Raw genomic sequence first — 26341 nt, forward strand, 5'->3', positions numbered from 1 at the left:
TCTACCTTGTTGTATAATCGTAAAAAAAAAATAAATAAATAAAACAAAACAAAAAAAAAAAAAAAAACAAACAAACAAACAAACAAACAAATAAGCAAATAAAAATAAAGTTGAAAAAGTCAATTTTAGAATAGATGCAAGAAGTTAGTGCAAAGTGAAAGAGAACAATTTAGAATAAAGAACATAATTTATGTTGAATTCATGGAAATCTAATTTAAAGTGAGTGCGCTATTCTTCCACTACCATGATAGACCCAGCTTGTGTAGAATATCATTCCACAACAGTGTGTAGAGATCCACAAAAAAAGCTCCAATCTTCTCGAATTAGAATTAGAATGTAGAATTAAAACTCCAACCTTCTCAAAAAAATATGCTTGTTTCTTAAAGTTGAGCACATCATAACTCATATTCCATTGTCTACACACATAGTCATATGATCATCAACTTTTCACATCTATTCTAGAACTTCTAGTATTTATTTTGGAATTGTACATTGGGAGAATAAGATTTTTGCCTACGCACACAATTATATACTCATAAACCATCAAATGCGATCAAAACCATCAAATGCAATTGAACCGCAATTCCAACTTGAGGCTTCACACTGCTTATCTACTCTCAACAATAGACAATCTTCACATCACATACCTCATGCTCATAATCTACATTCAAATCTTGTACATTGAAGCCTATCACATAATCAACCAAGCCACACTTGAGGAGGTAAGCTATTGTAAGCAAAAGCCATCAAATGCATGCGATGGAATTTGATCACATCAATGGGCGGAGGGGATACCTGTGCCAAAGGCAATCATGAAATAAGTGGAGAGAGGAGCACCATCGCTACAGTCTACTTCTTACTTAACAAAGTGATTAGCTTTTGATAAACTATAAAAGGGATTGTAAACTCCACAAATTATGAAGTTTTTTCATGAAAACAAAGAAAAAAGTATGCACTAAAGGAGAACCACTACTTGTCTTTTTGAGCAATATTTCCTTGAATGATCTTAATATATAGATATGAAATGTTCTAATGTAAGTTATTGTAACTTGACACAAATTACTAAGGCTAGAAGCATCATATAAAATCCAAATAAAATAAATATGCTTAACAATAAAATAAATATGATGCTTTTAGTATTAGTAATTTATGTTAAGCATATTCATTTTATTAACAAAAAGAATAAAATCTCTTAAAAATAATAATATATGATTGTAATTTTTTTATTCCTAAAAAAATTAATATATAATTTTAATAATTATATAATCAATTTATAATGCAATTTATTTAAATCATTTTTAAAAATATATAAATATAAATATAGTTATGTATAGTGACAACTAAGGTATAAGATAAAGACTTAAAGAAATCTTCTCATTGGCCAAACATGGATGGATGGCAATGCCAAAAATTGTGGTGCCCAACAACACAGGTTTTTGCTAGATTTAAATAACATGAGAGCAATGTGATTTTACACAACCAATCTTTATATTGACTATGTATGTAGTACACAGTGAGACATCTTTAATTTAATTAATTTCTGTTGCTGAAGTTTGTAATAGTTTATTATAAAGAAAAAAAACTTTCTTTAACTGAAACTTCAAACATCTCATTTATAGTTATTCTACAAAATTTCTTTAATTAAAAAAAAAAAAAAAAAAAATCAATCCATCAATCATTCAATCATCCACAAAGAAGTCATCTTGCTTTGTTTTTTTTCAAGGAGAAGTAGGTTCTCCTTTAAGGCAACAATCACACATTCCAAAAGTAGAGGCTGAAAAATTAATATAGAAAAGAGTTGGTAAACAAAATTAGGTTTTCGATGCCCACAAGTCCACGCTATATCATCAACCGTTACACTGTGAAAGCCAATGTCATCACTATCTTGCACAGCCAAAAGGGCCTGAGAACCACAAATCCTGTATACAGTTCCAGTATACAGGGCTGCGGTGGGGTTACTCCAAGCCTTAGAGGTGGCCTTCGCCTACACGATTTCCACGCGCAGAATTGATCAGCCGTTGTTTTGGCTTCTTCGTCTTCCCAATTCGCCATCGCCATCGTTCTGCAACCTGCAGATGCTCAGTAGGTTTCTGTCCTTCTCTAGTACTTTTCATCTTTCTACGTCCTGTCTCGGTTAGTTTCCGATTCGATTCTTTGTTCAGGTTACCTCGAACTGAGCCCAGCATGTGGTGGTTGGTGGTTGGATGTCTGTCGATTGCGCCTTACATATTGTTGAGCTCTTTGCAGCCGAGGGTCTGGTTTTCTATGCATTTGGTTCCTATCACTGTACTTCTACGTTTTGGTCGTTTAGGGTACAATTTGGTAAATTGAGAATGTGAGTAATTGCGTAGGTTGATTCATGTTTTAGTAATTGTATATTGTGTTTGTATATTTTGTATGTATGTATACATGTATATTTTTTTTCATTAATAAATTTGATGAGTTAAGAATTGGATTTTGCGGTCGTATATGCTGTATTTGTTATAAGGTGGGGAGCTGGGATTGTGATGAGATTGATGTTCCATGGGTTGTTCTCAGCAGCTGCTGAAACGCTTCCAAATCACACTGGGTTATTATGTTCAAGTTTTATGGGGGTGGAGTGCGGATTGTCGTTGTTTCCTCGGTTGAACTTTTCCGGAGCTTTCAAATTGCGTTGTCGTTAATCAGAATACCTGAAGCACTTCATCACTATCTCGTATAATTTATTGGTACTACCGTGCTTGACAATTGATTCCAGGGGGTTTGACAGCTTCTAAGATGATTCCTTTCAAGGGTATGCAATCAAGGATATGCAAAGAACATCCTTAACAAGAAAGAGATACAACTGGACAGATGGGTTGGAGGTTAAGCAGGTTGTTCCGCAAACACCATCCAATTAGTTCATTGCCTTCACGGAAATGCGATCTTTTGGGTTTTTCTAAATTCCTGAAGTTGTGAATCACTGGCTATATATATTAGACCTGACTTTGTTCAAATAGGCGCTTTACAAGATGGAGTTTTCAGGATATTTCTCTAAATTAGCTTTGGCAAATCAGACAGACGTGCCATGAACATGACTTGTATCTCCCTATAATCCATTGTTGACAGCAGCAATTTATCTCTGCAGTTAGCAATGGACATTAATCAGGACGAGAAGATGAAGGACAAGGTCTTTGAAGGGTACGACTTGGACCTCGGAGTCCCGTTGCTGAGTGATTCTGAGATCATAGATAAGCCCAACGACCAAGAGGATATTACGGAAGGAACTGTTTCAGACTGCCATAATGCCTCACAGCCTTCGGTCGTGCCTATGGCTGCTGCTCTTGTTGAGCAGGCACGAAATCTCCAAGCACATGACCTGAGCTCTTTGTCCTATGTATCTGATTTCTTTCTCATATTGGTTTTCTTATTTGCATTTGAGTCAACCAACGATTTCACTGTGTGGTTGAGTACTTGAAATTATCTTTGATGGTGCTGAAATTCATTTATTCCAGGCGATGCAAGGACGTTGGATGCCTGTGGAAGTGGTTCAGCACAGAAACTTTGCTAGAGCCAAACAGTCATTTCTTCTGTACCATAGACTTTACCCACTCCGGGCGGTTTCCATTTTTGTGCTGTTGGTTTTGCCCTGTTTTGAGGTAATTGATGTCCTGTATTTATTCTATGATGCATATGATGTATTTATTCTATGCGGTGAAGTCGGTGCTTGCAAGACTTTTGCAAAGCTTGCATTATTAGTAAATTGAACTCACAGATGTAGTTATAAGTTTTTCTCGTGAAATTGTTTTTGTGCGCGCAACGTGGACCCTAGTTCTGAGCAATTTAAGACCAGTATATCTACACTAAGGGTTATGAATCACGCTAGATTTTCCCTAGAAGTCACAAGTTAACTTACCAGGAATGTACGTTGAGATCATCAAGTGATTCTTGCTCACCGAGTTCCCGTGGAGTTCTCCAGATCCCAGTATGGTGTCAGGGACAACTTCCATATCCTTGTGGAGACCCGATGAAGTACCAACTTAGCGGCCTCCCCTATATTGAACGATGGCAATCATTGTTGGTTGAGGTACGAACAAGGAAGGGTATTTTCTCCTTTGCATGCCACTGCGGTTGCAACTAGTGTAATTGTTAGGCATTATTTTTTGGGGTCTAACAGTCCATTTTGATTCTTATTTCTGATGACGAAGTGCGAGTTCATACTCAAGCGAGAGTATCTGCTCTGGTGACAAAGTCATTCCATTTGTATATCTGTGCAGACATTGTCTAATAGAAGTATAATTGAAGGATTGCAACATAAGATCATCAAGTTTCGTTGTGAAGTGATGGTTTCAGTCATAGTTGACTCCTGAAAATGTTGAGTGATGAAACGTTATAGCAGCTACGCTCATTAGAGTATTTAAGCCGAAGGCTTGGACATGTGAGAGCCGTACAATAATCTTAGATCAAAACACGTTTAGTCTTTGCCAATATTGGGGATCTTCCAACATACACATTAGTATGTTGCAAAGTTAATGATTGTTAATATAGTTTTCATTAATCGAAAAAATTACTTCGGGTGGTTCTACGCAGGGTTTGTGTTTAGCGATGCTGACGTGTTCAGTGGCGTTGCAATTCTACTACATGGGTTCCAGTTTCTGGAATTATAGTTCAGCGACCTTCAAGGTGTGTTTCTTCGGAATTCGTTTTGGTAAAACTTTTGGAGGAAACTGCCGTTCTTTACTTGTTTCTGTTCTGTATCTGAGGATGGCTTTGGAGAATATATTGCACTATGAACGTTAAATCATCTTATTTTGCTGAGTCAGCTCAAATTTTATGACGTGGCGATGTTTTTGAAGCTTTAGTGTGAAGAATAATTTTGGTTCGCATGCTTAATTACTCTGTTGATCATTAGCTGCTACCACCTGTACTGTATCAGATGGTATTGTTAAGTGCATTGATCCTCAGTGCAGCCGCCACTGCTGTAGGAGAGCTTGAAGTTTTTCAATTGTCCATGTATTTACGTGTTCTCGTACCAATTGTCTTTACGAGGTAATGTATTGAAAAAAGTATTAAAAGCATTACGAGGTAATGCATTGAAAAAAGCATTGTACACAGCATGGTCTAGTCTCTTTTCTCTTTTCATAGCATATTCTTCCATTGCCACATCCTGGAGTAGTTTTTCCTTGAATATGATTGTGTGCACGACTTGATCAGAATGTTAATTTTAAGGTCAAATTGAATGGTTATAACATCTTTGCCATTGACTTATCTGCATCTTTAGGTTTATGTCGGAATTGCCTGAAAAGCATTAATCTTTGTTTTGCTGGACTGAGTAGTAACTTTTTTCTATTTGAATTCTGACAGGTCTCTGAGAGTTTGCTTCCGCATGACGATACGCATCATGCATACATTCGCTGACATTGCTGTACGTTCTTCGCAACAATACCTGCTTTCCGAATTTCAGAGCTGCTGGTCATTACTTGTAATTGCTACAGAAGGCAATGCCTGCCGCTTTGATATGTCCATAATAAAGTAACAAGCTGGAGACATTTCTATACTTGCCAGATGCTGTTAGGGTTGTTTGTGCTGCTCTCAGCATATCTTGCGACCTTGATATTTCGAGATACTATCTCCGAGTATGAAGACTATCGAACTGCTTTACTTAATTTATTCGTACTCCTTACCACTGCCAACAATCCGAACGTTTGGGCTGGTGCTTACACCTTCGATCGCCGAGCATTCTTCTTCTTCTTCACGTATCTGGTGGTTGGCTTGTTTTTTCTCATGAATCTTGTCTTTACTGTTATCTACAGCAACTACAAGGCTCAGGTATCAGAATTTGATTACCAGTCACTTTGATGATATTACATGAGCCGAAATACCCGCATGACTTAATGGCATAAATTTCTCATTTTTACGATCTTGTTCTGGAAATTAACTGTGGCTTGTAATTGATGGAACTATGCAGATGGTCAATGAGGTCGAGAAACGGACTACAGCACGCCAACAATGTTTGAGAGCAGCCTTTAGGATATTGGACGTGCGGCAACAGAACTGGATTGACGGTGCTACTATGACTGCGCTTTTACATGCGATGAGTAGTTACAGGTTTGTATTAAATGTCTTGTCGACTCATTCCTTCTGCAAGCATAATTTGTACCAAGATTATTGCTTTTCTGTTCGTAGGAACGAGATGTCTTCGTTGCATTAGATCAAATAATTTCTAGAAGTTCTTCCTCACAGACAATAAAGAAGATTTTCTATCTAAGACTCCTAATTTCTGTTCCTTGTATATCTTGAGGTATGTTGGTAGGAGAAGCTCATTCGTCACTATTTTAGGCATGTAAAAACCTGCTTTTCACTTAATAACTTTTATGGTGGAAGAATATTTCATTGCCTCAAAACGTTCACTCTCCCGCAGTCAGATTCCCGACTTCCGTAACAACACTCATGAGGTCTTTTTAGCTCTCGACAAACGAGGTGACTTTAGGATATGGCAAGATGAGTTTGAGGGTCTCTGTGACGTGATTGCCATTGAAATCGAACGTAAAAGTCGCAAGCACCGAATGCCACGAAGCAGAGTTGCAGAGCTATCCCGCGTGATCACTGAAACACGACTCATTTCAGAACCAGTCCATGATCTCATATTTTGGATTCTTACCCTTGCCTCTGTACTGGTTGCCTTTTTTGGAAGTCAGGTACATTGGTGCGACTTGCCACTAATAATTTGTTTTGTCTTTATCAGTTTTTGGGCAGCGAGCTCCTTTTGCATCACTTTACTTGTATCACTTTATAGAGAAGTAGAAACCTGCTGAAGTTGGACCTTGTTGTATAATTGTGCGTGATTGTGTGTGTGTGTGTGTTGCAGGTGGTCTCTAGTCACATCAAGAACCAATTAATAGTTTCTGAAATCGTATTGGGTAAGTTTCATACTCACTCGTGCTTTATCAGACTATCTTCAGTACACTGAGATTGGCAGCGAAAGTGCGGCATTTTTCCTAATCATCTCTTGAAAAGAACAAGGTGTTATTGAAAGTTACTATACTGATTTGTGTGGGTTTCAGTGTGCGTCTTTATGGTCGATGCATTCCTTAAAATATTTTCTGAAGGCTGGACTTCGTATTGGCGCAAATCTTTGAATCAATATGACTTTCTCCTGACATGCTCAACGACTATTATTCAAACCGCTGCCTACTTTCACCTGGTTGAGCAGCATTGGTGATTTCTCTACCCTATTATACTGAAATAGCTGTTGATATAAGGAATACTTTGCTCAGGATCGGGTTGTAAATGACTCCACCACCTTAATGCTCATTACTCAGGTTATTTAATTAGTTGAGTCTAAGATTTGATGAAATTAAAACTACAAAGTTTTAACCTGCGGCTGCACTGGTGATATGTTTGCAGGGTCTCCATCCTCCTCCTTGCACGAGGCCTTCGGCTTTTCTGTTTCATGAGATTCGTGTCACGCTGGAATCTCATGATACAGACTATTATCCACTTGATTCCGGCTACAGCTCCGGTTGTTGCCCTTCAGCTCATTGTGTGTACTCTCTTCTCTCTCGCTGGGGTGCATTTATTTGGTGGAAAGGTGTACTTGGGGAACCGCCTTCTAGAAGACACAGACTACGCCACTGGCCAGCTATATGCGTTCAACTACAACGATTACGGGTCGGCGATGGTGACTTCCTTCAACTTGTGCATTGTAAATAACTGGTACGTGTTCATGGACGCATACGCGGTTGCGACAGGAACTCCTTGGTCTCGAGTTTTCTTCATATTCTTCTGGGCCGTCGCAGTAGCGTTCACACTCAACGTTGTGGTGGCGTTTGTTGTGGAAGCCTTCGTTTTCAGAATGGAGAAAGCTGAAGCTCAGAAGAACAGCCCTAGTCTTTCCAGGTCTAGATCTAGATCTGAGTCTCCTAGTCATGTACGTGGCAAACGACGAGCACTTGGACGAATGCCTCACATCTACTCTTGTTATGACCTCTACGAAGACATGGCTGTCAAAAGCAATGCAACGGGACCTGCAACTGGTAAAATGACATGAGCAAGTTTCACCTAATTGATTCATTTGCAAACGTGTAGTTCAATGGGTTCCTGTGCACGTGAGCACTTGGGGTGACTTTGGTGCATGCCCATAGCGACAGTGCGTGGTTGTAGAGCCTGATGACGAAAGAGATTTGTACAGTAGCAAGTCAAGTATTCCAAAAGGAAACACAATGGTGATCACATTGGCATTGCAGTATCCCTGAGCTGCATTCGTCTCAGTGAAAGCTTACCAGTGTTTTTGCGACACTCCATACAGCTCATTAAGATCATCTTACAAAGAGGTTCGAAACTGTAGCTTTCATTCTGTACTTACTGCCCAGCTAAATGTGGCTCATAGTCGAGATGCGCAACGATGGCACGATGCTGAATGTGTTGAAAAGTTACTAATGAAGCTTGACCAGTTAAGCCAGATTTTTCGGGCTTAAAAATTCAAAGTCGAGTTTTGATTATAGAATCCTTAATTACATTCATATGTTGATTGTAAAAACTCACTTGGACTGCTAGAGCCGACAATTGACCAGTTGTTAAGCTGTCAGCCAATACCAGCAAACTGCCTGTGATCTGCTAAGTGCTTTCATGTTTGCTTGTCGGGTAAAGCATTGTGAACTAAAGCGAGAACTTGGCTTGCAAGTGTCTCTGAGTACCGAGATATAAATCCCTCAACGTCAACTGAAGCAAATGACGAAGTAGAGACCCCTGTCACTGGCCTCGACTGGAATTTTCTTGTACTGCAGCTGCACTCGTCTGCAATAAAAAGTGCTCAAGCTGATTAATGTCTATGCTGACGTGAATTCTACTTGAAACCAAACTTTTAAAATTCAAATATGTAATTCGAAATTTAAAAGCCAGTCTATAACAATATTGCGTACTACAATGTCACACGAGGATAACCACATGACCTTGGTTATATTTAAACTAGGGAATGACCAACCTCTCAATTATGAAAATTGTTAATAAGGTCGTGATCACGTTATTGATTAGCAAGAGCAATCTAAAAGTGCAGGTTCAAACCATGGTCCACAATTCTATTCGGGCTGCCATTATGTAATGTGTTGTCTTCAGCAGACTTGGCTACCATGTGGCAAGACAGTCCACATGCTGCAGCTTCATCAGCCAGCCTTTGCACTGTTTGAAGCGTTCCAGGCAGCAGTCTTTGATAAGTGCGACGCACAGAAAATATATCCGTGGATGCGTTCGTTAGAGTGCAAGTGGTTCCGGAAGGAATAGTTGTGGTTCGTCGACAGATGGATTGGACTTCACCGAAAAGCAAAAATGCTTTGTTAGCTGCTTCCATTAGATCACACAAAGACTTCTGATAATCTTCAAGGGGGCGAGGTAGAGGTAGAGTAGAAAGGTAGTGATCTTCACTCAAAGGCCCCGAGGAAGAGAATGGAAATTGATCATAGTCCTCCATGCCTGTCAATTCACCTGCAAGACATAGAGCTGAGAATGGAGCCCGTCTACTGGGATCTGTGCAGTAACAAGAGGTAGTGGTCTAGCTATTCATTCCACTTCAGATATCACGGGTATACATTGAATAAATCCCACAGTTAAAGCGCATCACTTGTTCAATAGAATTTGGTCCAGATTGTACGCAAAATGTACCGTGAAACGTATTCATGTCAGCACCGTTGTATTTCGGAAACAGCTTTGGCTTCCTTAAGGCGTCTTTGTCACCTGGCATTTCTGTTTCTTGCAGCTGGTTAGTTGAACCTTTCTTCACTAAAAATGATGCCTCACAGTACCTGGCTGAGGACAGAGCGTCTTTAAAAGAAGGAAAGGTGGAATTGGATGGCGGAGTCAAAGGATGGTTGTTTATTTTTGTTTCAGAATTTGTACTTTGACGTCCATTGAGTTCTTGTGGCTCAATACAATTCCCTTCTTCTAAGTTCTGCGAAGTGATATCTGTACTCAGCTCTCTTTCAAGTGTTGAAGTTACTGCAACCCTTGAAGGAATAGTATGCTCTGGAATGACGAGGTTATGATCTTTTTTTTCTGCAAGTTCTGTCTTAAGTGGCTTAGCAAAAGCGTCAGAGGTTCTGCTGGTAGGGCTACGTCCTTGAGACTTCACCACTCGTTCAACGACATTTTTGTCACCTCTATTTGCTAAAATTCTTCCCACCTCCGCTTTGGATGGTATTTTTATGGGCCGACAAATCGAAGGAGCGTGTTCAAATCCTGAACCTTCGTCAACTGAGCTCTCAGCTTGTTTAACACTGGCAGGATTTGTAGCTAAGTATATTTCCACTTCCCCAACGCTCTCAACTTTTCCATCTTCGGGTTCTTTTCTCGCCTTAATCTGCCACAAATCAATCGTACGACCGATCTTGGGAGTCCGAGGAGTTCCCAAGTTACCAGGGGCAGAGGCGTCTAGACTATACAACCCACCTGTAGATAGCCCACTGCAATTTGTCTTACTCACACCTCCTGTACACAAGTTCTCAGTGCCGTTTGCAATCCTATCTTGAAGAGAACAACTCAGAGCTCTTTTGGCACATTGACCAGATCCTGGAAGCTCAGAAGAATTCGGTCTGCAGGAATCTTCATGTTCGACAGCTGTGTGTGCAGCAAGTTCTGACCGCTTATTTGGGCTCTCCGAGGGCATTGAATAGTGGCAACACTCCGGGTACTTTTCGTCTGAGTCCCATTTGTTATCTGTAGTTTCACCATCGTGTGCAATTTCGGCGACTGCAATTCCCAGGTTTACCAATCTCTCTCGCATTCGTTGAACTTCTATGGCCATTTTGTCCTGACGTGTCAAGAAGATCTTAGTTCAACCACGAATAAGAAGAAATAAAGTAATTCTTTACATCTTATGAGAACCAAATTCGCCAGCACTATGAGAACGATATCTTCCTCGACCAATAAGCAGCTGCTTGCAAGAATGTAACTGTCTGTATGGAGGAATTTCTCTAAAAAAGATGCCATATTCCAACTCTAAACCATTGAGAATCTGTTCGCGGTGCTAATGATAATCCGACCAGAGCACAAGAAGGGTAGAATTTCTCTACCTGCCTCTCCCGCAACTTCAGCCGCTCTCTTTCATCAGCCAAAAGCCGCCCAGGATTATATTCCAATTCATCATCCTGAAGAAGAGCTTGAGTTTCGGTACCTGAGAATTTCCTATCCGCTTTTGGAGATGATAATGTGTCAAACCATGAACTTTGAGGGTTCGATGAAGTTGATCGTGCAACAAACCTTGCGGAGAAGCTACTTTCATCTGAATCGTCCACCTGCAGAAAGCACAACAGAATTGGAGAGTTTCAGCTTATATGATGCACACTCTAAAGCTATATCTAGGGTTTCCTTAATATTTTGCTAAACAAGCTAACTTTGGGATGCTTTATCTTCAGAAGTGACTATTCGACATTGTGTAAGTACAACACACTCACATCTCACCTTAATTTTTGAAACAAGATTTGGGAAGTATTCGCTGAAAAGGTCTCTGCGAATTAGAAAGTCATCGTCAGTGTTTGCCTTGACAAGCTCGGAATCGATGTGAACCTTTGGCCATTCCACAGTGGATATCCGGTAACACTGGTCATCTTTCTTCAAATCTTGTTTAAGGGTTCTGTCTACGTGTTTGGATTGTGCAGAGTGGTTCAGAGTTTCTTGATGGAAGCCATCAAGGATTCCAAAAGACTGTTCTCCTGTAGAAGAGACTTCCAACCTCTCTAAGCCACTCTTAATTCCATCACAAGTACGTGGTCTTTCATTTCTTTCGCCCAGTTCATCGGAAGCTTTTGCTTTGACTAAAACAACCGTGGACTTGTGGGTTTCTAAACCTTTGTGATTGTCTAACGGATGAGTCAATACGCCATCTTCGTCCTCGGAATTCCGCATTGTTTGCAAGCTCCTTATTTCCCTACCTACAGATGACTTCTCAGAGACTTTCTCGTCCACTGTGATAGATGAAATGCTCAGTGTATTGGAGTAAGCACTAACATTGCCTGCTCTATTCTTCAGATCATCAGCACATGTTCTGAAGTCTAAATGGCCTGCCTTCGATGGTAATTCATCATGACCGTAATCATTATCACTAAAAAAAACAGTGTGCACTGTTTTCCATTGGATTTCCTTTCTGTATTTGAAATATGGCAAAAGTTACTAGAATAGCAGGTCCACGCTCAAAATCACATTCAGTAACCATAGCTCATACTATTACTATGCGTATTCAACTATAGAGACAGCAATCTAAAGACAACTTGAAAGTCTTGACGAGAGTTTGGGGAAGTATTGAGTAGTTTTGAAATGTTATTACCATTAAATTCATTGCTGCTTATGTTCTCTGAGGTTTTAGCATTGTGAGGTTTTCACGTATAAACAATTCTATAGGTCATAAGCCTTACAGAGAAAACTCCTCACAAGACACTACGACAGCGCTTTGGTGCCATTGAGAATGCTCAATCATCATGGAATGGTAGGAAATGAAACGAACAAGAAGAGAATATATTGATAAAATGAGTACGCTCTGTGACAGTTATCTCAGAATAATTTTCTCTCTTCATTAATGGAATGCATAAAAACCCACCTAGGATTTACTTGCGCAGTCAGTAGATGGCTTTCTTCGTGTTGCAAGGATCGACGCTCACGAGTATTGTCTGGAATGTTGGTATCGAGCTGTTCTGTATAGTTACTATTGACATTAGAACTAGTCAGAGGGTGCTCTACTTCTTTTCGAATTTCACTGAGAGCACTGTACCCGTCACATCCATAGCACTGCACAGACTTCAAATAGTACTACATCAAACACTGCCCAGTTAAACACAAACCCGTTCTAAATCATTGATTCCCGCACATGATGTAGGCAATTCAAAATAAGAAGGTACTATCGGTGGTAGAAGGATCACTCATAGTACCTTCTTATTTTCGCCTGCTTCTGTATGAGGCCTTTCAGCAGCTTCTTGAATCGAATCTTGTCCCACTGAAAGAATTGTGGCTTCTATGTGCTTGATCTCACCAAAGTTTTCTTTCCGACCATTAGTGCATATTTCCTTCGATTTCACAGCAAGAGGATCGAAGAGGATAGTCTGATCAGCTCCTCCTGGGGTACTGTTAGTTGTATCCAAGTATCTAGAAGAATGTACTGGAGCAGACTTCAAGCATCTGGGAGGCGGTCGGGACTCGGAATATATTATACAACGCTTCCTCATGCAACGCGACATGTTGAGCGGAAGGCGCCATATGAAGATGCAGCTGTCTCCACTTACCTATGAGCCACCACATACACAGTAACTGTACATGAAAAAGTAGCACAAGGAGTTGATAATTAATGCCATGAGCATCTGCATATATTGGCAGAAACTATAACTGACCATTTTTATACACGTCGTCACGTTAAGATTCTCAGCACAAAACAAAAGATGATGGAAATATCATTAGGCAAGCCCCTGAAGAGAAGTATATAGATCATTTGATTAGTGAGTGGTTCTTACAATCTATGCACAGTACCTTGTGACAAGACGCAGAAAACATAAATTATGAAACTCCCATTGTGATGCAAAGAGCGGCTAAAATTACTGAAATGAACACTGAAGATCGCCTCCAGTTTTGAAGTAACCACTAAAAATGTCTAACAAAGAAACAGAGGTCCTATACCATGGTGAGGTTCCAACGCGCAAAATGTATTTATTGATTACTTACAGATACAAGCCTTCTCGAATCCGGAAGGAATACCATTCCTGTAATTATTTCTGCGTGTCCCGATGCTTGAGTCAAGAGCTCTCCATTGTGGAAGTCGTAGATTCTCATTATTCGATCTGAATGGGAACATACGACATACGTACCGCTTGGATCTAATCGCACCTGCCGAGCCGAATATCATCAATAGTGTCAGTATACCACATATCATCAGTTTTATATATTACGTATTTAATAAACTGGACCTCAAGATAAATTAACTCCCATTCCTGTTAACTATAGAATTCAAGTGAACTGCTCATTAGTTAAGAATTCTTAAAAGTGACGGTTTTGAGGTCACCTTGAAAGGTTCACCTACATCACCTTCAAGCTTCAGATGCCGTACAGTCTTGCCACTAATCAAATTTAGCACGCTGAGTTTTTTGTCCTATAAGTTAACATTGAACAAAGGGCATTGGTCATGAGAACATAATCGGAGTTTTACACTGCTTGATAGCACATCATACATGATCTATTACATTCTAATGCAGTAGTTGTACAATACCTGCCCTACAGCCACTGCGTGTTTGCTGAATGGATCTGTATCTATGTCATAAAAGGATCCTCGGGGAGACAACTCTTGGTGGTAACGTATGAATTTGCACCTGCCTCCTGATGCCAGTACATTACGAAATATTACAGACCTGCACACAGGCCAATATTACGACATAAGTTTCCCTACATTTGTAAACTATGAATTGTAAAACAAAAAAAGACTATCCTTAAATTTACTAACAAATGTCCACGAAGAACATGAAAAGGAGATATGAAATATTCCACATCTGAAAATAGGGTGAAGGGGATGCACCGTTGATTACTCACTTATCTGCACTACAACTTAGAAGCTTCGATCCACAGCAAGCGAATTTTACACTGGTGATTAATGCTGTATGATCGGCCAGAGTTTCGACAATATCGTAACGACTGCAACACAATGGCTTGGTCAGAGTTACAAATCTCTTTTAAGTAACACGATTTCCAGGCCACATTCTAAAGCCTCTGTAAATTCAATAATGACTTGAAGTCATCAGATTTGTTTTACCTATTTACATCATAGATGTTTATAAGCCGATCCCTGCCTCCAGATGCTAAGAGAGGTATGGAGGTTGGTTCCTCTACCAGAGTGTCTTTTGTGTTTGAAGTGAAGCTTAGCGATAATACTTCGCCATCATGCGCTTCCTGTCAACATTCCTGCAAGACTTTCAGATTCTGACATGTAAACGGCTACCACTGCCTTTATTCTTACACCTTCAAGATATGAAATATATTTGAGACTTCTCTTTTAGTTTATTGACGATACAAAAAGGTTCTCATTACTTCTCAACCTACAGCACATAAATGACATTTGTGGGTTCATGACGATGCTCACTATCCAACGCACACTCACGCAAAGCTCAAACATTCTTTCAGAAGCTTAGAGATACCAAATTGACTGTGCGTCAAGAGGCACGCACTTTGAAGATTATTAGCTGCAACGTATTCAGGTCATAGACACGAAGATTTCCATTTCGATCACCAGCAGCTAGATGCTGACCGTCAGGACTAGCACAGATTGTCCGAAACCCTTGCAAAGAACTGAATGGCTCCTCATCTGATGCACCAATGACAACTTTGTCTTTTTGATCATCCCTCTTATCTGCGGAAAACCATTCCCAGGAACAATGTCAATCCGCATTGCGTTAGAAGAGTATTCAATAAACCCAGCCGCTTTACGTATGTCCATAACTATTGCATGTAGAATTATCATTCTTTCTACCGCATGAGCCATGTTGACTAACCTATATAAAGAACTCCCAAGATCTCCTTGTTATAAATGTTGACAGGTCCTGCAGTTGGAGGTGCGCCTGCATTCAAATTTGCAGTAGACTTCTCTTGACCTGAATCGAGGCACCACAATCTAATAGAACCATCAGCAGAGCAAGTAGCAAAAGTTCCGCGAGGGGAGCAATCTTTCTCATTCATTGGCTGAAGAGTTGGGGCCTGGTGTGGTGATGGTAGAAGAGACACATCCCATATGCAAGCGTTGTGCGAGAGCAACGTGCGATACCTTCCTATCTGTATCAATGTAGGAATCGTTGTGTAAGTACAGCATGATGAATTGCTTCCACCTGCAATTCGGAACGTGTGATATGATCACTCAGAGCATACACAATCAATCCATAGAACAGAGTTACATCCTATACAATACCGCAAGTGTTCGTTCAGGAAATAGATGCAAAAGTCAAAAACATGATTAGCAGGAGTGATCTCTTTTAAAACTCGGGTCAAGTGAATAGTAAATATTTTGAGTAGAAATTAAATAATTACACGCAGTGACCGTTCTTGAACATCTGCAAGGTACTAGAGACTCTTATATGGCAAGTCCTGGAATGTAGAACTACCTTGGAGAAGCTTTGTACATCCCAGACCAAAAGGCTGTGATCTGCATAAATAACAGCTGTAACCAACATGCAGTACGAATCAGACGAATATACCCTTAGCCACAGAATAATAAAGGCTAGCCATGCAATATTGCATGAGAAAAACATTGAAAAGCAGGCACTAAGCCCAGAAATGACACGTGTTTTTGTTAAAACATTATTACACGTCTTCAGAATACGCAAGGAAATGGAGGAAACACTGTCATACCAAGAGTCTGTCCTTCTTGAAGGAAGCTACACGCAACAGCATCAGGGAATCGAATTCCAGGTTGCGTGCGATTTCCAACAGCAATTGTAGCACCAACACTAGCATCCACTAGTCCATGATGACCATAAGGAGGAGGTCTTGGCAATGTGACTGCATATGTGAGGCTCCCATGCATAAAAACACGAACAATCCCATCACTGCAAGCACATCCCACATGGGCTCCGGAAATAGCTAAGGCATATCCGTGCCTGACCTGCGTCGTCATAATACAGGATGTCCCATCGATCCTCAATAATGAATTGTTGGGTAAACAAGATTAAGACATGATTTTGAAGAAGAGACCGAAATGGTGTGGGAAGGGAACAGTGGGAGAACAATGGTGATAAGAAAGTTTATCCGTAGGCCTTATCAAATGGATATCGTTACAGAAGTCAAGACGAATCTATGTCTTAAAGAATGAAGACATCAGATAGGTAAAATATCAGACTCTTTGTATGACTAGGTCATTCCAAATGCATTCGAACAACTAATCATCTTAAAATGCAAAAGTGAAGTATAGTAGTACTTGAGCACCTTCAGATCCACCCACTTCTCAATAGCCAAACCGCAATGGAGCAAGCATAAGATTCCTGTATTTCATTGGAGAAGAAAATCAGCCTTACATAGATTCTATTGGTCCTCGATACACAGATTCCAAAATTGTGCGTTCAAAATTTCTATGAGAATGAGTGGATCTTCACAGACAAAATGTTATGTTTATGAGACCACAAGCATAACTATGAAAAGAAAATCCAGAAATTATTTTGTTGGAAATTTATGGTATCTAAAATATTTCTCAAATTAATCCCATGAGCGGTATAATTCAAAGAAGTTCTATACACATGAAACAGCTAACCTCCAGCAGTTAATGCATAAAGAGGTTGAAAATCAGGAGTCACAGTTGATGCATCCTTTGATGGCGGAGCAGACAAGATGGCAACAAATGAACTGTCCTTCTGGGTACCAAGATTTACAGTTTTTCCTTCCATTCCAGTCGTTCCATTACCTCCCACTGATCTAGCTTTGGGCAGGCCAATTACCCAGTGTTTCAGATGCTTTACACCGCCAGTCACAAAAAAGCTACCATCTGACGCAAATTGTAGAGCACATGCTGGTTGAGACGTAGTGGAAGCGCGAGATTTCGCTAGCAATGTACCACTCCTCCAATCCCAAAGACAAACTTGTCCATCGCTGGGAACACCAACCGATACAAGATGTTTCCCTACATGCGCAGATTCATGAAAACAATTGTATCAGCACATAAAAATGACTAGTTCAGTGTAAGCCATTAATCTCTTCAACGTTCCATTGCGACCTTTGTTGTAAGAAGGGGTGACCAGAAGATGTTCACAAACAATTGGCTCAAGGTCTTGCGGATAATTTTAGCCATCAAGGAATGAACAGCTGAGGTATTTATATGTTTACTGCCTGAAAAGGGTTCAAACCGTATTATAAGTAGGGTATTCTTAGTATTAAAATACTGTCAACTGGAAACGGAAATATCAATTTATTTGGGAGCTTTATTCTTAAGGCACCCTTTTACAACATTTCCTACACTTAAGATTGAATCGACCTACCATTTGGTGAGAATTGAACACAGCAAACTCCTTGCTTATGTGCCCTCAACTCAGCAACACGCGCTCCTACGGCAACCTCCCAAATAATTATGCCCGGCTGGTGCCCTGACTGCATTCCGAAAATACGTCAACTGAGCAAATGATCGAAAAGTAATCTACAAATGAAAATAAGATAAAAAAAAAAAAATTACAACATAACAGTTTCTAAACATTATTGGGCCTCTAACTGCATTTGCAAAAATGTTTAATTCTTGGAAATCCATGGCATATTTTAGTATACGGAAGTAATGTCTACCTAACAAGAGGTTGAAAATCAGGAGTCACAGGTTGTCCGTGAGAAAAAAAATAAAATGTCTAATGTACGTTGTTAGAAGCAATGGACATTAGCAATGGACGTTGGGAAAATACCTCGCCAGCAGCGAGAAATCTACCACCTTGGCCTGAGTAAGCAACACATGAGAAAGCTTTAGCAGTTTTTGGAGCCACTAAAAACTGAGTCTGGGAGTTAGCCTTGACGTTGTAGATGACAACAACAGCGCCGGCCAAATAAGCAAGTTCTCCAGTAGTTGCATTGCATGACAGTCCGCTCTGTGACGCCGTTGTCAATCCAATGACTCTTTCGAGCTCTAGCTGCAGCAGAGGAATACTAGAAATTGTAAATCTGGGTTAACGTAAAACAAGTAATAACATGCATGCTGTTGATTGTTGGCATTTTTGGGGGTCGTGTTAGGGATTGTTCTGACTACCAATGGATAATCCACGTATAAGGCATCACAATATTTAACCATAAAATCTAACACTCTGGTAACAGAGAGATTGACAAGTGATTGTTACACAAGTCACTAGCAACGTTTTAGAAAAATGTACTACACTTTTGTTACCTTGCCAAAACCTTCGACCTTCCTGGTTTTCCGTTTTAGTAGCCTCATTGCGATGGTCTGCGAGCGCTTCACTGAAATCACTAACAACGTTTAGCGACTATCGCTCCTGCAATGACAGGCGCCAACAACACAAAAATGCCATAAGAAGTACTAAGTTGTTTTTTTAGGTGAAGCTACAATGACGGCCCTTTAACGTAACGCCATGCGTTATCTATGAACAGAATGACCTCAGTGTCTCAAGACATATGACTTAAAGAATTTTTAAGTCACCAATATCCACATGCACACATCGAACCAAGATTGGGAGGAAGAAACGCACGCACAGAGTATCATGAATTTAAGGCAATGAAGCAGAATTTGAGAACAATATGATAAGTCGGAGTCTACCGCATGTTTTCAACATTATGAGGCTTGTGCAGCGGTTTACTCAACGAGCGTGAAACCATTCACATAATAAAGGCTGTCTCCTTATTACAGAAACCGGGACAATTGATAGCTCATCTGCAGCAACCAAGGAGGAGTGCATCTCAAAGACCTCACCTTGAGTCTTAAGAAGATCAAGATATCTTACTTTTCGTGCACCTCAATGCAAATCGCTGTAGTTTATTTGGGGCGTGTGGAAATAACCCAATTGTCCTCTGCATGAAGCCACTACTGAAGCTCTCGTATCCAACCGATTTGTCCGACAGTGCTCTCGCAGCTCACACACATCCTCAACAGTAATGCAGTAAATTGATTACATACCTCTTGTTGCTGTTACTCATGTAAACTTTCAACTCTAAGAGGATTGCGCGGTTTCGCCTCTACATTTTGATGAGAAGAGGAGACTGAAAAAGAAATCGAACTGCATTTCAAAAGTCAAACAATTATGAACCAATGATTTTCAGGTTCACACCATCACCGTTTAGCAATTGTTCTGTTCAAAATTCAGGTGCTTATTGAGAAGTAGATGTACATGGTCAAGACTTAACCGTCTTGAAAAACAGAGACGTCCTTCATATGTCCAGTAAACCTCTGAAATTCAACCTGAAGACCGCCATTCCCCTCGAACACAGCGCATTTTCCCAAATCTGCCCAATTCCGAGTGGGCACTCAAAAAAGGGTATCCTTACACCCGTTGTGGCATTTGATGTCGAGGGTCATCTGACGAACGACCTTGAGTAATCAAAAGTTCCTACAAGTAAACTCGTGAGCTCGAACAAGTACTTATAAGAATGTGGCCCGCAACAACGGCAGCAGATAAATGTAAACTGCGTGTTATGTCTTGAATGCTGTTTCGAATCATTCTGATATGAACTTTTAAACGAACACCGAGATGACTGTCCTCCGCAATGAAGTGATGTATGGTATAAATACTACAAATCCCCTCCAGAATTGAAGCAATTAAGCACGTCGCTGATCGAATGCAGCACAATCGGTATAAAATTGACGGCAAGGATCCCTCGGCACTTGGTCTAATATCCACGGAATGTTCAAAACCAAGTCGTAACGATGACTGTTTCTCAAATCTCCGTACCAAGAGCTACCAAAGCAACCAAACATCACCTCTCCAATGCTGGCAACTTCTCGCTTTCAGGGGCAGCGACCGGGAGGGTCATGCTGCGACATGGCCTCCGTTCCGACAGTTATCACTACATACAGTGGCGTAGCTCCCTCCACTACCTGCCAATCTCCACAGAGGAGAAGTTGCTACTACACCTAGACCCGGGAATTATAGGAACCACATCTCAATGGTCATAATCACGGTTCACGAGGGGAGGAATGTTAACGACGGAGAAGAGATAATGAGAGTTGCGCAACTAAGAGTCATGCTCCACATGTTGATGGCCGTGAAGTGTAAGCCAACAACAAGGGGTATTGAGAAGCAGGTTTCGGATCAAGAAAGTATGCAGACTGACCAGGCATGACGAGTCCTCTTGTTCGTTTGTTGCATACTGTAGGTTAAGCCTTGATCGGAGGAGAGTCTGCCGCTCTGTCGTGTAATTGGACTATGGCCCTATTGTTCCTTTGGTGACGCGAGAGACCTCCGGAGTCTGCAACACTCCGGACTCCGAAGTGTATCAATCACCAGGCCGTTAGCCTCGCCCTCACCTCCACGTTCATCCTCCACTGCTAACTTACCTCTTCTTCCACACCGTCTTGACTTGCATGGTGTGCCAACTGAATGGATCATGACGTAGAACCATTGAATACTCACACCATCTTACTACAACTTTGTGTTTAAGATACGTTTCAGTGTGTGCCTCACATGGACTGATCGTTGATCGTCGCACATTACCAGCAAACACCACATTGAAAGAACAACCCTGATTCTGTACAAAAGAAAGGTTTTTTTTTCATGTGGATGTGTGTGTTCGACTAGTAAAAAGCACACCCGCGAATCAACGCCACTCAAAATGCTTCCAAATTTTCACGCGAGACGAGCTTCACGCCATTATCAGACAACATTTAGATTCCGGCGTCAACAAATGAGGGCTGGCACCTGTCTCCGAGTTATCACCTCCATTGTTATGGTTTCTTTCTCTCTTTTTTTTTCTATTTCTTCGGTTTGTGTCTCCTTCTATTGACTTCATCTGTGCCATCCATCCTTCCTTCCTTCTTTCCCTTACATCCCCGTCACACCACTTACTGTGGATGGAATCTTCAATAGTACCAAGTCCCCTGCAATTTATATTTTTTTGACAGACGAAATTTGAAACACATACAATATTGATACGTGACAAGACTTTCTTAGCACTATAGGGCAGTCTTACCGAACAGTCTTTATTGCCTCCATTGTTTACTTTGCTATGGTTTGGTCAGGATCCACTCTTTCTCTCAAGGAAATAAGAATACTTGTCCAAGGTTACATGTGGGTGGGGAACAACAGTCAAAACCAAGCTGGGGTGCTCTAGGCAATACCTTGTGTCAGTTGTGAGCAAGGTGGCTTTGCAATCCATTATGTCATATATGTAAAGATTGTCATATACCACTCCATAAACCAACATTTTGAATGCAATCAAATACCAATAAAAATGTGTAAATGTATGTGGAAAATGTTGAGCTTTACTAAATAGCTAAATTACAATCTCCAAGCAAAACTAACAACAATAAACTCTCCAAAATACTCACAAAAGTTAATTTGATAAGAATGCCAAGTCAAGAAGAGTTTCTCCACTATTTCCTCACATTTTAGGTGGATGAAATTTTTTATTAGATGGAAAATGATAAAATGGATAAAAAGTCTAAAAACACAAAGTAGATTAGCAAGACATATAATAATCTAGTATCACACTTATCTAATGTGGCTTGGCACCTAATGCCATGTATTATTATAGTTATTATGTGAATAATGATTTTCATATATAACAAATCATGTACCATAAACCAATTAGAAATACATAACAAATACATCCTCAAGTGTACCTTAGCAGATTAAAAGCCCCTGTAATCAAAGTATGCATTGAATTGGAATGCTTGCTATGGTAATGTTGTTGCAACAATTGTGCACATCCAAGTTAGTATAGTGGCAACTAGATAGGTTAAATAAGGTTAAATAGGTTAAATGCCTTCAGTAGCTTTTTGGTGCCCAATTCCTTGGTCAATCTCTACATCCTCTTTATTCTTTTTGATACTTTTAAATCACAAAAATGAAAAAAATAAAAAAATAAAAAATTATGGCATTCTTGCCAAGTAAGAAATAAACAATTTCAACAATCAAGCATCTCTCACTCTACCACAAGAGACTCAAAGAATACAAATATTATGTGGAAAAAGTAAAACTTTATTAAATGGCTAAACCACCATCTCCAATCAAAACTAACAATAACAAGTTTTCCAAAACACTCACAAAATTTGAGTTGACAACAATGCCAAGTCAAGAATGGCTTCTCCACTATACCCTCAAACCCTAGGCAAATGATATCATCCACCAAATAAAAAAATAAAAAATGAATGAAAAATCCAAAAGCACAAAATAGACTAGCAAAACATAGACTAATGTACTATCCCAATAATCTAGGGTGGCTAGGCACTTGGTGCCTCATATTGTGACAATGACCTTGATCAAATTTAAAAAGTAGTGTAGTATACAAAAGAAAAATCCAGAATTTGGAAGAAAATTGTTAAATCATGAAGAGCCGTAGCCACTAATTTTAATCTCTTATCTCCCACCCATGTTGGCAAGAAACACTGGCAAGAAACTCATGTTTGCTACAATTGGCTACATGTGAGCCACAGTATTTCTGTCATCCAGCTCAATTTGAACATGCATAGGAACTAGCCCATCTATACTGGAGACTAGATAAAAATATACATCTTCCTTTCGTCACACATTATCTCTCAGCTTTTTCCAAGCCCCTCCAAAGTAGTCCAGCCAGCAGTATGAAGAATTTCTCACTATTCCAAAGACTCATTTCCACCATTTGCTGTACAGTCTAAAAAAAACCAACAAGAAGGGTTGTGTAAAGCCAAATCACCCACCTACATCTTTCAGAATACATCAAAACTTAGACCCATGAATAGCAAGATTGCTTCTGTATGGTCAACTCTGGAAGATGAGTGTGATCAACATCCTCAGTACCAGTAAAAATAAATTCTTTTCACTAAAGCATACTCATAAACCCTCTAAGTTCCAATGCCACAGCATGAACTTCCACACAAAAAAATTGATTGCATGATGAGATAACATTCATACTGTGGACAATTCTAATTGAGTGTGATATGCTTTGGTGGATGCAAACTCAAAGGAGAATAGCAATAGCCATGCAAAAGGAATTTTCTCAAAAAATTGACAATTGTTGGAGTAGAAACATCTTTCTGGGACTATGTCAGTCCACAACCAGATTTTATCATTCTGGCTGCAATTCATTTGAAATCTCTCCAGTTAGCAACAGAGGTTGAACTGGGTCAGCTTGTAATCTTTTACTAAGTAGCAAGAAGGGTTTATCTTTTATCTGTTTCAAAAGAAAAAAAAATAAACAAAAACAAGACATAGTATGCCTCCGATATCACACGAGTCTAGGTATCCTCTCGATGCAATCAAGCGACAAAATTCCAGGTTTCGTCGAATCTGTCGCCTCCCCAATTTGCCTTTTCATTAACAGTGACGAGATTGATTCCAAAGTATTCTCTAGCCAAGGCCATAACGGCTGTGAGCTTGGAGGTTTAGGGTTTATATCGTTCGGCTGATTTACCTACTGGGTCTGGATAGTGTGGAGAATTTGAGGAGTTCTAGTGCAGGATTGTTGTGAATTTCAGTTGGCTATGGAGGATGCGGCTGTGGAAAGTTTGGTGCTGGCTCTGCACAATGTGGAGGCGGTGAAGTTCGGCGAGTTCAAGCTGAAGAGCGGGATCACGTCGCCCATTTACATTGACCTGCGTGTGATTGTTTCATATCCTGCACTTCTGCAGCAAGTCTCAGATTCCGTGTGGGCGACCGTTTCGGGCGTGGAGCAGGATGTGATTTGCGGAGTGCCGTATACGGCGCTGCCTATCGCTACCGCGATCTCGTTAAAACATGATGTGCCCATGGTGATGCGGCGAAAGGAAGTGAAGGATTACGGCACGAAAAAGGCTATCGAGGGGTTTTTCACGCCCGGGCAAAAATGTTTGATCATTGAGGATTTGGTGACAAGCGGGGCGTCTGTGCTGGAGACCGTGGAGCCGCTGATGGCGGCCGGGTTGAAGGTCCATGATGTGGTTGTATTGATTGATAGAGAACAGGGAGGTCCTCAGACGCTGCAGAGACATGGGCTGAGATTGCATGCGGCGTTGAAATTGACGCGAATTGTAGACGTGCTTGTGCGCCATGGAAAATTAACTGAAGAAGTCGCTGCTTCTGTGGGTAAATTCCTGGCTGAGAATCAAACTACTGTGAGCATTCCCCCTATTGCACAAACCCCTGCGAAATTGAGACGGATGCCGTTCGGCGAGAGGGCGTCCCTATCCACGAACCCTACCGGGAAGAAGCTTTTCCAGTTGATGGACAGGAAAAAGAGCAACTTGTCGGTTGCGGCTGATGTGAATACGGCCAGGGAGCTTCTAGCGCTGGCTGAGATTGTTGGCCCAGAGATCTGTGTGTTGAAAACGCACGTTGACATCTTGCCAGACTTCACCCCAGACTTCGGCAGCAAGCTTCGTGAAATTGCTGACAAGCATGACTTTTTGATCTTTGAGGATCGCAAGTTTGCAGACATAGGGAACACGGTGACCATGCAATACGAGAGTGGCATTTACAAGATAGTGGATTGGGCGGACATCACCAATGCTCATGTTGTGCCAGGTTCAGGAATTGTGGATGGTTTGAAGCTGAAGGGTCTGCCTAAGGGGCGCGGGCTTTTACTCCTCGCAGAGATGAGCTCTAAAGGCACCTTAGCCAAGGGTGAGTACACACAGGCGGCTGCTAAAATTGCAGCAGATCATCCTGACTTTGTCATTGGATTCATCTCAACTAACCCGGCTGCGTGGGTGGGAGGACCCGGGAGCCCGGCGTTGATCCACATGACTCCTGGCGTCCAAATGAGTGCTGGTGGAGATTCTCTTGGCCAGCAATACAACACTCCTAGCTCCGTGATTGGGGAAAGAAGTAGCGACATTATCATTGTGGGACGAGGCATCATCAAGGCTGCCGATCCTGCTGTAGCTGCGAAGGAGTATCGCAAAGCAGGGTGGGCAGCTTACGAGGAAAATCTGTAAGGTTATAGGATTTAAGTCCAGTTTGTAGGATTTTATAATGTTATTCTTCTTACTCGAATTGTCACCAGGTATGCAATATCCGCACACTGTCGGTATTCACTAATGTGAAAGGGTGCATAGGATTTTTTTGGGGGTCTGGAGCATCGTAACTGGGGCAGATATTAGTCGCTTTAGATTTCATTAGCTCAACTTGAATTTGTGTACGTGAAATCGAGAAGTCCCATTTCGTTTTGAGCCAAGGATTGGGTTGCTACCTGTTTTTATCACAGACGTAAGAAATGACAGCAATGTTTATGTGGAGATGTGTTCGGCGTTTTCAGATATAAACTTAATTCTCTGCAAAGATGGACAGTAGGCAAACCAAGTTCTGTCCTTTGGGAAGTCTTTTGAACGTTGACAGAAGAGAAATTTTGCCAAGTTATTGCAGTGCGATATTTTCTGTATGGGAATCATTGTTGCATAGGGATAAAATAGGGATTTCGTTCCAAATTCGCACATGTAGCCAGAACATTGGCTGTTGTGATGTGTTACACATGAAATCCAATAAGTGTTGCAGATTTTTAGTTTGAAAAATGTCCTCATTGCATTCGTATATTTGAAGATAATTTTGATAGCGTTATAGAAGAGTTTGCTGATCTGCTGTACAGTCAATACGGATTCTCTGGAGTTACAGTCACTGTTAATCAATTCTATTAATTTACGCGTCATGAAGTAACTGTCTCCTTATCACCACCATAGCGCGTCATTTGTGATACGACTTGAACGATTACTCAACAATCATTTATGACATCATTTTAGATGCTTTTACACTTGGTGGATATTCTGAGCAGCAACTACAGAAGGTTTGTCACG

General features: G+C 40.6%; 3 protein-coding genes across 25 annotated transcripts; 2 read left to right on the top strand and 1 right to left on the bottom strand.

Annotated features, from left to right (window-relative positions):
- The first annotated feature begins 1940 nt into the window (after positions 1-1940).
- LOC112279983 (two pore calcium channel protein 1) lies at positions 1941-8444 on the top strand. Of its 9 annotated transcripts, none has more exons than XM_090248810.1 (15): positions 1941-2082; positions 2738-2852; positions 3107-3313; positions 3474-3617; positions 3938-4045; positions 4549-4641; positions 4895-5007; positions 5323-5383; positions 5524-5787; positions 5927-6066; positions 6380-6656; positions 6827-6878; positions 7023-7176; positions 7366-7674; positions 7800-8444. In XM_090248810.1, exons 2-15 carry the CDS (start codon positions 2790-2792, stop codon positions 7825-7827), a joined length of 2013 nt encoding a protein of 670 aa, XP_090104936.1. In that variant the 5' UTR covers positions 1941-2082; positions 2738-2789; the 3' UTR covers positions 7828-8444. The 9 variants fall into 9 exon arrangements, with proteins under 9 accessions (XP_090104936.1, XP_024370608.1, XP_024370611.1 ...); XM_024514844.3 differs by lacking the exon at positions 1941-2082 and adding an exon at positions 2113-2253; XM_024514840.3 differs by having other exon boundaries at positions 1942-2082; positions 7366-8444.
- On the bottom strand, positions 8422-22417 carry LOC112279981 (uncharacterized). 15 transcript variants are annotated; one of them, XM_073532712.2, is made up of 24 exons: positions 20713-22414; positions 19559-19658; positions 19202-19315; positions 18815-18885; positions 18342-18563; positions 17934-18042; positions 17213-17578; positions 16891-16946; positions 16318-16570; positions 16071-16126; positions 15468-15744; positions 15144-15325; positions 14732-14868; positions 14512-14613; positions 14195-14333; positions 13991-14077; positions 13654-13815; positions 12870-13220; positions 12542-12738; positions 11410-12091; positions 11022-11243; positions 9616-10759; positions 9022-9438; positions 8422-8754 (listed from the first exon to the last, which is right to left on the bottom strand). In XM_073532712.2, exons 3-24 carry the CDS (start codon positions 19215-19217, stop codon positions 8585-8587), a joined length of 5418 nt encoding a protein of 1805 aa, XP_073388813.2. In that variant the 5' UTR covers positions 19218-19315; positions 19559-19658; positions 20713-22414; the 3' UTR covers positions 8422-8584. The 15 variants fall into 15 exon arrangements, with proteins under 15 accessions (XP_073388813.2, XP_073388812.2, XP_073388811.2 ...); XM_073532711.2 differs by having other exon boundaries at positions 19786-22414; XM_073532710.2 differs by having other exon boundaries at positions 19770-22414.
- A 1373-nt stretch (positions 22418-23790) lies between these two features.
- Positions 23791-25832, top strand: LOC112280381 (uridine 5'-monophosphate synthase). Its single transcript, XM_024515824.3, has one exon. The coding sequence runs from the start codon at positions 24059-24061 to the stop codon at positions 25487-25489; it is 1431 nt and encodes a 476-aa protein (XP_024371592.1). The 5' UTR covers positions 23791-24058; the 3' UTR covers positions 25490-25832.
- Positions 25833-26341: the final 509 nt, after the last annotated feature.

This window comes from Physcomitrium patens, chromosome 3 (genome assembly GCF_059467195.1).
Source record: "Physcomitrium patens ecotype Gransden chromosome 3, ASM5946719v1, whole genome shotgun sequence".
Classification (NCBI taxonomy): Eukaryota; Viridiplantae; Streptophyta; class Bryopsida; order Funariales; family Funariaceae; genus Physcomitrium; species Physcomitrium patens.

Bases quoted from the DNA above. Each gene is read 5' to 3' on its own strand.
- LOC112279981 (XM_073532713.2), bottom strand. The intron at 16,127-16,317 runs GTATGACAGTGT...TGTTGGTTACAG, and splicing joins TCAAGAAGGACAGACTCTTG to CTGTTATTTATGCAGATCAC. The intron at 14,334-14,511 runs GTGAGTAATCAA...GCCTGTGTGCAG, and splicing joins CTAAGTTGTAGTGCAGATAA to GTCTGTAATATTTCGTAATG.
- LOC112280381 (XM_024515824.3), top strand. From the start codon at position 24,059: ATGGAGGATGCGGCTGTGGAAAGTTTGGTGCTGGCTCTGCACAATGTG.
- LOC112279983 (XM_024514840.3), top strand. From the start codon at position 2,790: ATGCAAAGAACATCCTTAACAAGAAAGAGATACAACTGGACAGATGGG. The intron at 3,314-3,473 runs GCACGAAATCTC...CATTTATTCCAG, and splicing joins CTGCTGCTCTTGTTGAGCAG to GCGATGCAAGGACGTTGGAT. The intron at 4,642-4,894 runs GTGTGTTTCTTC...GTACTGTATCAG, and splicing joins ATAGTTCAGCGACCTTCAAG to ATGGTATTGTTAAGTGCATT.